General features: G+C 35.2%; 1 protein-coding gene across 2 annotated transcripts in view; it reads left to right on the top strand.

Annotated features, from left to right (window-relative positions):
* The window catches only part of ZNF692 (zinc finger protein 692), a 28,454-nt gene that overhangs the window by 661 nt on the left and 15,359 nt on the right, over positions 1 to 12,434 (top strand). For both annotated transcript variants that reach the window (XM_056817499.1, XM_007483055.3), the window contains exons 2-3: positions 5,317 to 5,407; positions 8,856 to 9,000. Coding sequence is in view for 1 of the 2 variants with exons in the window: in XM_007483055.3 (XP_007483117.1) it covers positions 8,924 to 9,000 (77 nt within the window). In the remaining variant the exon portion in view is untranslated. The remainder of the gene's footprint in view (positions 1 to 5,316; positions 5,408 to 8,855; positions 9,001 to 12,434) is intronic.

Here is a 12,434-nt window from a genome sequence, read left to right on the forward strand (position 1 = left end):
CATATCTTATAGCATAAAAGTATTTCATCACAATCATATACCACAACTTGTTCAGCTATTCCCCACTTGATGGGCATCCCCTCAATTTCTAAATCTTTGCCCCCACAAAAAGAGCTGTTATATTTGTGCATACAGGTCTTTTCTCTTTTTAAAAAAATCTCTTCAGGGTGCTATTGTTCAGTTATTTTCAAACATTTCAGACTAAAGATAATGGAGTGGTTTGACATTTCTTTCTCCAGCTCATTTTTCAAATGAAGAAAACTGAGACAATCAGGATTAAATGATTTGCTCAGGGTCACATACCTAGTAAATGTCCAAGACCAAATTTGAAGAGGGAGATGAGTCTTCCTGACTCTAATGATCTGGTCATGCTATTGCTGGGTCAAAGGGTTTATACTACCATGGGTTTATAGCCTTTTGTGCATAGTTCCACATGGCTCTCTAGAAAAAGTTGGCTCACTCTACCAATAATGCATTTTTTCACATTATCTCCAAAATTTTTCTCAGAGGTGTGAGGTAGTACATTAGAGTTGTTTTCATTTATAAGCATCTTTGGTGGGAGGGCTTGCCAAATCCTTTTCAGAACTACTCATCCACCTTTGTTGTCTGCCTTTCACCCAACCTATGGCTCCAAGAAGCTTAGTATTCCCAGCAGCCACACCCCAATAAAACCATCTCAGCAAATGAGCTAAACAAAGTTGAGGGTAAAGAACAGGTTTCAAACCCATTGGTGAATTAGGGCCATTGGTGAATTAGGGCCATTGGTGAATTAGGGGAGTGTCTACCTCCCCTAATGTGAAGACTTCCTCTGGCTTAATCAGTGGATGAGAATAATTTGTTCCAGTGTCCATGAAGGCTACTGAAACAGGCACTCTGGGGATGTTTAGAGCTCAGTCAGACATCAAAGATGTCAAGGTCATCCTCTGCATTCCAGTAATCACCAGTCTTTTGTCTTGCCACTTGGTCTTTGATGACACTGTGTGAGAATTAAAATTAATATACAATAACTCAAGTATTACATTTATAAGATTTATTAAAATATTTATTAAAATAACTAAAATAAAAACTAGAGTTTTTTTTAACTCTATCTATCTAGAGATTATGTAACTCAAGCCTCAGTCACAAGAGAAGAGGTCAAGAGAGTGTAATCCCAGAAACTTATAAATAATAACGTAACAACGCAAACATGACACATAGTCCTGGGGTTCAAGATTTTCCAACTATACAACTGGAAGAGAAAAGTGAGGCTGATGACTTTGTGTAACCATGTCTCACAAAAATCCAGTTCATGAGCAGGTGATATCATAGATTCTTTTAAAAAATGAAGGGCAAACATTTCTCTAATTGGTAGTGATTTGGATCATTTTTTCACATGACTGAGTGAGATAGAATTAAATGCATTATTCTCAGAATGAGAGGTGTTTTTGCAACCAGGCACTGGCATTTGCCATTAGGGCATCTGCCTTTCTCATGAGAAAAAGAATAAATGATTGTCCCTTTTAGTTTTATCTTTCAGACTCCAGGTTTTGTTTATTTAAGTGAGTGGGACATTCATGCTTGTTAATTTTTATCTCACTCATAACTATAGATAATTTTGATTTTTTGTTGAAAAACTATATATTAATATCCTTTGATCATTTCTCAATTGGAGAATGATTTGTATTATTATAAAATTGACTGTTCTTCATATTTGAGAAATAAGGCCTTTATCAAGAAACTTGCCATAAAATTTTCCCTCCAATTTTCAGCTTTCCTTCTAATTTTGGATGCATTAGTTTTTTGTTTGTACAAAACCTTTTTAATTTAAAGTAACCAAAATTATCCATTTTATATCCCATAATGCTCTCTTTCTCTTATTTCATCATAAATTATTCCCTACACATAGATCTGATAAGTCTATTCCATGCTCTGCTAATTTGCTTATGGTATTACCTTTCATGTCTATATAATGTACCCTTTTTGAGCTTATCTTAATATGTGAGATGTTGGTCAGTATCTGTTTTTGCCAGACTTAGTTCCATTTTCCCAGCAGTTTTTGTCAAATACTGAGTTCTTGTCTTAAAAGCTGGGTGAGATCTTTGGATTTATCAAACACTAGATTCCTGGGGTCATTTACTACTGTTTATTATGTATCTAATCTTTTCCACTGATCCAAAACTCTATTTCATAGCCAGTATTGGATTGTTTGGATGATTACCACTTTGTAAGACAGTTTGAGATTTGGTACACAATAAAGCCACCTTTCTATATTTTTTTAAAATTGATTTTTGATATTCTTGACATTTTGCTCTTGCAGATGAATTTATTATTTTTTTCTAGCTCTATACAATAATTTTTTGGTCCTTTGATTGGTATGGCACTGAAGAAGTAAATTAGGTAGAATTGTTATTTTTATTATATTGGCTTGACCTATCCATAAGGAATTACTATTTTGCCAATTGTTTAGATAGGACTTTATTTGTATGAAAGTATTTTGTAATTGCCAGGATTGTCTTGATAGATAGACTCTCAAATATTTTATATGGTCTACAATTATTTTAAGTGAAATTTCTCTATCTCTTGCTGTTGGATATCTGGCAGTTATTAAGAGATCATTACTAATTTGAGAGAGAGAGCAGTTTTAGTTGAATGGTGATACTGGAAGCCAAAATGTAGAAAGTTAAAACGAGAAAGGAAAGGAAGTGAATGAGGCACCTTTTGTAGATGGCATTCTCAAATTTAGTCATAAAAGGGAGGAGAAAAAATGGGACTATAGCAGAGATGGAAGAGATGGATGAAGTTCTTTGGGGGATAGGGAAAATGCTGGCATGCTTGTAGGCTATAAAGAAGCAGCCAGAAAACAGGGAAAGACTGATAAGTACAAGAGTGAGGATGTTAGAGGAGGCAATCTACAGGAAATGAAATAGAAGAGGACTATTTGTGTAAATAGAGGGGTTTGCTTTATCAAAGAAAAGGGCTATCTTTTCATGTGAGTAGGGATAAAGAAAGATTGTGACAGAAAGATCTGTGAAATTGAGGAAGAGAGAAGTTCTCAGTGAAAACTCTTGGTTTTTCAGTGAAATATGAGGCAAGGTTCTCAGCTGGGAGGGTGAAGGGGGAGGGAGGATGAAATGGTTTGGAAGAGTTGCTGTGGAGAGTGGGAAAGTGAGTCAATTAGGGAGGTGCAAAAGGATTACCTTGCTTCAGTGAGGGTCCAACTGCGATTATGTAACACAAATTTGTTTTGAACCCAGCACAGTTTCTTGATTTTCTCTAGCTTTATTCAGTAGCACCTGAATAAAACAAAGGCAGCAGATGGTGAAAGGCCAAGACTTGGTAGCTATAGGATAAGGGGGCAAATGATTCAACAGAAGAGACCTAATAAAGAATATAATTAGTTTACCAAAGTATCAGATGTGTAAGGAACCAGTGTGGCAGTGAAAGGATAACAGGCTGGCAAAGAATTAAGAGGTAGAGGAATTGGAAGTCATCTTGGTAAGTAGAAATAATGGGGTTTAGGGGTGTAAGAAATGGGGAAAGTTGGAATGAGAACAAATTATGATCAGATAAGGAAATTTCAGAACTTATAATTATGAAATGACTGAGATTCTCTGTGTGAAACTGTAGAGGGAGAGAGAAGTATATTGACCATGGGAAATTAATAAGTTGAAGAACTGGGAGGTAAGGTTGTTTGAAGGAATATCATATAAATATGTATGTTGACGTTCCCTATTATGAGGGCAGGTATTAGGGAGGAAATATTGTGAGTTAGGGAAGAGAGAAAGACTTCAGAGAAAGAAGGGAAGTGTTGGCAGGTACAAGAATTTTGAATGATATGGATTGAATGAACCTCAAAGATTCAAGAAGGTAGGAGTGGATGAGCAGCACTATTTCTATACCTTAATCAGAGAGTCAAGGAGTGAAAGTGCAAACCTTTCTCAAAATGGTGGCTAGCTAGGCAACAGCATCAAGAGGGACTGGGGTCTCAATGATAGCCAGAAGATGAAAGGAATAGGAAAAGATTTAAGATGAAAGCAAGTTTGTTACCTATGGAGCAGATGTTCCTGAGAACACAGTGGAAGGGATGGGTAGCTTTAGAGTATGACAATAGGGGGATTGGATTGAAAGATATGGGTATAAGGGAGAAGACAGTGGGTGTTTGTTTAATTATGTACTCTGAGCTCCAAAGGTCACTGGTATAGGACTAGAGTCTCCTCAGTAATGGATATCAATGAGAGAGAGGCAAGTTGCTGAAGGCAAGGGAGGAGAGATCTGTGCTCTTCTGTCTTTGGGAGAGAAGTAGATTCTGGTTTCCCAGGTCAAAAGTTGGTCAGCAATTCTAACCTATCTTCAAGATCATGAAGGGAGTGAGACTAGGAAGAAGCCAACATGTAGAATTTGATCATATCCTCATTCCCAGTGTGCCATAGAGACTTCAAGGAATTATCCACTTGATTTTTATGAAATTTATGACTTTATCTCTCGGTTGAGCTAAGTTACCCCATTCCCAAGGGAGAGCCACTTTAATCTGTATTATCCAAATATATTCTTACACATATATTTTCTCTGATTTCTGTTTTGCCATCAACTTGGATAAATGAGGTGGCTTTTTTCCCCTATTTACTGTATGTGTTCAATGTAGAACTGGTATTTGGTTTAAAAAAAAAAAGAGGGTTAAACCTTGGATATAAAGCATGGGGCCTTCCTGTGTCCATTAATGTAGCATACCAGGCATGGAAGTATGGCTGATGTATTAAATACTTGATCAGAGCAGTTAATGATCTAAGAGCAAGAGAATTACTGGGCCTAAGCCACAAAGGCTTAGTCCTCACCTTGTCAAACCTCATTCCTCTGAAAAGCATATGTCAGGTGAATCCCCACCTACTCTGATCTTGTCATTATCTATGCTACCAATGAGAATCAACTATGCTTTGTTACGTATTCATTCATCCTCACAATCCACAATAAAGCCTGGGGTGAGCATGTGGTTCTTCCTCTTGTTTCCTGCAACCTTGAAGTTCTCCCTGCTGTCTCTCTCTATTTATCTTTCCTAATGCCACTCTTGGCCACGTGCTTTCTATCTTGGAATTTTTACTTCCATGTGTCAGCATATTTCTCACATTTTCCTTTTACTATTTTTCTAAGGAGAATGTCATCAGGGATTCACACCATCCCTTACTAAAAATGGACTTGTCTGTGTTTCTTTATTATCACCTGTTTTCTCAGACTCCTTGCTCCTTCTCGAGCCCAAACCCACTAAAGAAAATTCTTTTTATAACAGCCACTGGACGTCTGTTATAATTGGCACCCCTGACGTGGGAAAAATTTTTGTTACAGGTGTTATTATTTCGAGTGTGCGCATACCTTGAGAAGAATTGTTGCATTGAGCCTGGAACCAAAAAGACGGAACCTGCAGGTGGCCTCTGAGGTAAGCCGTCTTTTGTTTAGAAATATGGGTCAATCTGCCTCATCTCATACGTGTTATATTAGACTGTTAATGTCTTTAATTGAAAAGGAAGGTATTAAGATCTCTGAAGCATTACTTAAGCTGGTACTGAAAGCATATCCCGAATTTCCAGCAATGGGCGTTCAGAATGTGCAAGAATGGGATCTAATTGGAGATAAATTGAGGCAGTATCAGAAAGAGAGACAGAAAATATCACAAGTCAATTGCAGCATGTGGAAAATTATGCAAATGACATTAAATATAAAGCCTTTTCAGTATTTCAATGATATGGTAGAAAAAGCTTTACAAATTCAAGAGGATGTTATTTCCTCGAAGGCTTTTAGCTCTCTTCAGCCACCTTCATCTTTTAATGCTTCTTTTCAAATACATCCTGCTCCTTTCCCCACAGAACTCTGCCAGCCAAAAGAGTATTAGTGAGGATGCAGATAGCTCCTACAAAAAAAGAAGCAGGATTTCTAGTTTGCACTGTAGTATGCAAAACTCTTGAAGGCTCTCAGCACTATTATAGCATTGATTAAGAATCTCAATCAGCAATTTCTTACACCAGATGATTGGAAATTAAGAAAAATATTACCTGCAATTGAGAGCAAATGGACTCTAATTAATATGCTGCATTAAATATGGAGGATTGACTTATCTCTCAGTCTTTTTCCCTTCCTTTCACTAACGCTACTAACAAAATACTTAACTCCTTTCCCTTTACTGACTCTTTTCTATTCATGCTATTATTCCTCTGTCTGCTTGCTGCAGAAGCAGACAGAATAGTTAATTTCAACCTCTGCCTCCACGAATACTTAATGCAGTATTAACGATCATTTTAAATTTGTAGAAAAAAGCAGGAAGAAATGCTTCTCCAACAAAAATTAGAGATGATTCGCAAAGTGCAGGCATAAATTTAGTTCAGACTACTGGTATTAAAATTCTGACTTCTAAAGAAATTCAAAGCAGGGTGATTCAATATGGTAATCAAGTACTTTTAACTAAAGACTACTGGGCTAGATAAGGCCAGATCATTGGTATCAATTGAATCTAAGTTTATTGCAAGAGATTTCTTTACTTAAAAATTGCTTATTTTAAAGTTATGCAAGGAACAAACTAAAAATCATTAGGGAATACAAGTGCCAATTATCTATCAGAAGTTATCTGGCACAGGTAAAGTTTGAAGGCTTAATAGGCAATTGTTATATGTGAAACAAGCCTTTAACTTTAGTCCTAAGGAATCTGAATGCAATTCAATTTGAAAGGAAGAACACGTGTTTGCTTTGCCTCAAGCAAAGCTGGACATGTCAAAGGATCAGGTCAACTTACAGCAAAGATAGTTTCTAAAAACTTTTTCTAATAAAACCACAGGCCTAAGCAAAATTAGTAAATCGATGAAATTATCCTAACTTACTTTAAGATTCAGAACAGGCTGGTTAAATCAAAGATATTTTGCTTGTAAGTGGACAGCCAAACCAAAACACTGTTCCCACGTTAGCATATCAAAAAGGGATCTAGGAAGCTCTTTAAAGCACTGCCAGAGAATCCAGGCAAGCTATTGCGTAAAAACAAAAGAAAAAAAAAACATCTGGCCTTAAAATATCATTGCTAAAAGATGGAGATACTGTAAAGTCAAATTTAAAAAATTAAATTGTTCTAATTTAGATTGGATATGGCAAAATTATAAAGGAATGTCTGATTATATTTCTTGATAGGGAAAGTTAAAAATCTTTATCTGATTTTTGTCATATACTACAGAATATTTGGACAAAAGCTATTTTATCTGTAATAAAATGTTAATATAAATTCTAGTATAACTGTAGGTTAAGTACCACAGTGCAAAAAGAATTTTTTAAGGCTTTTAATTAGATGTGAAGCCAGCCATGTGACTTGCTTCTAAACCTATTTGGATATTAGAAGGAAAGTTACTCCAGCAGATTGATAAGTTGATCCTGCCATGCGGAGGGCAACACTCCTGTACCTCAGGTCAAAAGTTTTTATCACAAGTAGTGGGATTGATCAAAAGGAAAGTTAATACTAAGTACAATTCTTTAAATGACAAGCATGAACTGGTATATGCTTTAGAGAAGTTTCTAATATATTCAAATTTTAAATATGTAGGAACTATTATTTTTTTAAACAGAACATAAGGTCAGCAAGGATAGAAATTAGCAGATATTGTTCAAAAAACCTGAATTAAGTTCAGAAACTTTATATAAGGCATGTTAATGCAACTTTATCCAAAAAGCAAATTATCTATAATTGTTCATTCTCAAAATGATGTAGCATCAATTCTAAAAATGAGACACACTCAGTATTGCATGGCATCAGAGTGGACACAGGATTAGATGGATTCAAACTGTTAACCAGTACTTAATTATTAAGGCTATTAATTAATTTATTAACCAGTAAAGTGATTTATGTGTGATTTAGAATTGGAAGTATTGCTACTTACTTAAATTACAAATATTGACCCTGATCATTATATTAGTCTAAGACCAATGACAAGAATACAAGTTCAAATGTTACTTGTACAATTTCTATTTTGGCAATGGAATTTTGCAAAGTTTGTAGATAAATTTGATAATTCTGGTCCCAGTATCAAAATCTTTTCAGTTATGAATTTAGATGTGATAGTTTAAAAATAATAACATCATTGCACCTGCTTGATAATGCTGTGCATACTTTTACTGCATCTATTTAGGGGAAGGCAGAAGCTCTATAGCAGACAGTACTGTAACACTGATGCATACACAGTATAGTTTTTGCAGAAAGCAGAGTTGCATGCAGGTAAACAAGAGCTTAAGATCATAGAACAAATTTGTAAACTCGTATATGATGCATTGCATGGTGTTTTTATGATTATTGGTTTAAAAGGTAAATATTAAACATCAATGTATGCTATCTTTCAAAGTCAAAGTCAAAAACTTTATGACACACAGTAAAGGGACATGAACCTCCCTTAAACTAATTATGTGAGAATTTCAAAGGTAAATGGCCTGGAGGCCACTGCTTTTTAGCAGGCAGATCACTTGTACTCTCTGATCTATCAGAGTGCCAAGTCTATTATTCCTCAATATGCTGTGCACACAAGTGAAATTGCTTGCCAGTGCAAAATTTTGTGGATTTTAGCATGTCACTCATTCACCTCAAAGAGGTATAAGTATGCAAAGTTATTACAGATCGTTTAAATAATCGTGCACATTTAACTATTCCAAAACAATTTTGGAATAACAGTGCTTTTACCAGCAATAGATGTGCTGAATTGGATAAATCATGGCTTAAATGAAAGCAACTGCAGAAAGGGCTCAAAGAATGTATAAGCCCCAAGATTCAAAAACTAGAAGGATATATTTTCAGTCACTTTCTAACTTAATAAGACCCAATAAGGCTTTCATTTGGGGTCTAGATTTTCTGTCTATTTTCTCAGATACCAGAAGTCCATGGAGGAAAACCAAAGGCATCCAGCTGAAAGAAAGTCTGCCCAGAAAAAGGACAATGCAGATGTGTCTGGCACCATCCACAATACAGCACAGAGGCCAGACACCAGAAAAAACAGCAGATGAGCTAGAAAGGTAAAACCACTGCCTTATAGGCAGGTCTAATGCACTATCCACACAAATGTTCTTTTATGAAAAACAATTTACCTACAGAAGAATATCATTAATTTACTTACAGATATTCTATTCTACAAGTATATGGGTATTTGTTGTAAAATCAAGGTTTATCATGTACCTGAAAATTTCAAATGGCATTTGTATGATATGCAACTTGCAATTATTTTAGTGGAATTGTTCCATTTTACCCAAATTTGATCAAATAACAAATTGTGCTATTGGGAATGTTATAACAGTACATTGGATAATGTTCAATTGCAGCAGAAATTGTTTCCATCATCCAAAATGTATGTGTGATAATTGTCTTATAGGGTTCGTTTTATGTTTGCAAGAAGGAAGTATGTCTTTATTAGAATCAGACTTATCTAAAAGTCAATTTTGTTAGCAATGGCATTTCAACTTTTAAAAGAAAAAAGGGGGGTAATGGTCTTCCTAACCATCTATCTTTCCTACATCCTAGAAGGGATATAGGCTAAGCCTATGCGATTACACTTTGAATGTAACGATTAAGATTGCATTGTATGATATACCTGGATTGGGTTAAATATTACCAGGAAATTAAGACTATAAGGGACCCAACAGGATGATAACTTTGGGTCGAGGTTTTATTTGTATTTTTACAGATAGTGGAAACATCTAGTCACACACAAAGCATATCATGCCAGATGACACAAGACCAAGAACAGAAGCAGATGAACAACACTGATGACACCAGTTAACTGCACACTAGCCACACTCCAGACATGCTCGAAGAAACCGTCACTGGTGACTACAAACACACCAAAGACTGACATTATACTGCTTTTAATGACATTTACTATTATTCTACTGATGGACACTTGTCATGCTGACATCTATTGGTCTATTATACCCAACCCAATATCAAGCATGTTAACTTAGATGGATTAAACCCTACTCGTGTATATTAATGACACCAGATAGATCCCACACTCCAGAGACTTTACCATGGGATCATAAGGGACTAGCCTCAATTGTTCAGGTACTACTGTATACCTTTCATTTTGTATGTCTATGCTATTTACTGTCAAAAGGGATTTATTTGGTATGCATTGTAAAATTCCTACTTATATGGTAAGAAATGCTACTATTAATAATGGTATAGGCATTGGTATGACTCTCAAAAGAGAAGGAGATAGAAGTTTTCAGCCACAGCATAGACCTAGTAATCCTGACAACGAAAAATTAGGTTTAAAGCAGGAGATGCTGCACAGGAGATGTCAGGCAAAATGCACTTTGAAATTTTTAATTAGGAACCTAAGTTATTGAAATTGATCATCTACATCTATGTATAGATTATGTTCCTGACAATACCTATGTAGACATTATGTGAAAAATAGGAAAAAATTGGCACTAATAAGCTTGTAGAAAAAGCAAATTGAATATTATACATTTACAACAAGGAAAGAATAAGTTACATCAAATTCTATATGAACAAGAAGCTGTAGAAATTGCTTCTACATGGAAAGCAACTTAAGCTTCTATTAATCCAAACACTAGTTTGGTAGAATGAATTTTGCAAACATTGGCAATGTTATATTCTTGATTATTATATTGAATGGTTCATTTATACAGAAGCAGAGATTTAAATAAGGCTTATATAAGAAATATGCAGCCAGAAGTTGCCATGTCACTTCATTGTAATTTAAACAACAAATCAGAATGTAATGTGTATGGGAATATTGGTACTTGTTAAGAATTTGCATTAATTGTTGTATTTATATGTGTGTAAAAATTTTACTGTGTCAATCTTGGTCAACATAGATTAGGGAAATAGAAATCATTTTTGAATGTAAATTCTGACATTACACATTGGCTCAGCTGCAACTATGCCACGTGAAAAGTGAGCTATGAGTCTAAAATTTTGTATTAATTTTATGGTCATTTTCCCTGATCATTTTTTCAGATTATTTCCCCATATATTTTCTTTTCAGTGCTAGAAGTACATTGAAAGCAATATTAATGCTCTGATCCTAAGCAATGAAGGTGCACTTTTTGTCTTTATATGTACCCAACAGTATGAGATTATAAGGACATGACAGCATTTGTTAAATTTCAGGTGACTATCCTGGGAGATTATGTCTGATTGCATAAAAAGGGAATGCAATGGATACCTAACACTGGGCCAGACAGCTGAAGCCACACACAGACGTATATTACATACGAGATGGATATATGTTATCTGCTAAGGTTGGAGGTACTAGGACGCGGTGTTTTGACACCCTCATTCACAGGTCGCCCTGGTATCAAATGTCCAACCATATTTCTATGTGGCAGGCATCTTGGCTTGTATATCCCTAAAATGCATGATCAGTACAAGGGAAAGAAAAGAAATTCCCCTTCATCTCCAGATATAGTCATCTTTTTCTTTAATTATGAAAGTTCTGGCAACTTCTTATAATCCTGACTGTATGTGGGCAGTAAAATCTGTTAATGCACCTGTCCTATGAACTATGGGACTACTGTCACATTAATTCAGGATAATTAGAGTGAAGATTATTTTCTTATTGCTTTTTATCATTATTTTTTATCTTTAATGAGACATTTATCTTTGATTTTGATTACTAGGTATGAAGATCATTTTTATTTTTACAAATTATTAATAAGTTGAGAAAAATTTTTACTGTTGTTGACAATCACACTTAATTTTTACATTTAGTTTTTTACAATATGATTTGGATTTCAATTTTGAATCATTTGAATTATCATTTAATTATGCTACATGATTTTTGTGTTTTTTAATTTAAGTTACAATTCTTTGCTATATTTTTATATCTCACACCCTTGATTTTATTTTTTAAACAAAAAGGGGGATATTGTAGCCTACCAAGCATGGAAGTATGGTTGATGTATGAAATACTTGATCAGAGCAGTTAATGATCTAAGGGCAAGAGAATTACTGGGCCTAAGCCACAAAGGCTTAGCCCTCACCTTGTCAAACCTCATTCCTCTGAAAAGCATATGTCACCTACTCTGATCTTGTCATTATCTATGCTACCAATGAGAATCAACTATGCTTTGTTACGTATTCATTCATCCTCACAATCCACAATAAAGCCTGGGGTGAGCATGTGGTTCTTCCTCTTGTTTCCTGCAACCTTGAAGTTCTCCCTGCTGTCTCTCTCTATTTATCTTTCCTAATGCCACTCTTGGCCACGTGCTTTCTATCTTGGAATTTTTACTTCCATGTGTCAGCATATTTCTCACATTTTCCTTTTACTATTTTTCTAAGGAGAATGTCATCAGGGATTCACGCCATCCCTTACTAAAAATGGACTTGTCTGTGTTTCTTTATTATCACCTGTTTTCTCAGACTCCTTGCTCCTTCTTGAGCCCAAACCCACTAAGGAAAATTCTTTCTATAACAGCCGCTG

This window comes from Monodelphis domestica, chromosome 2, assembly GCF_027887165.1.
Source record: "Monodelphis domestica isolate mMonDom1 chromosome 2, mMonDom1.pri, whole genome shotgun sequence".
Lineage (NCBI taxonomy): Eukaryota > Metazoa > Chordata > Mammalia > Didelphimorphia > Didelphidae > Monodelphis > Monodelphis domestica.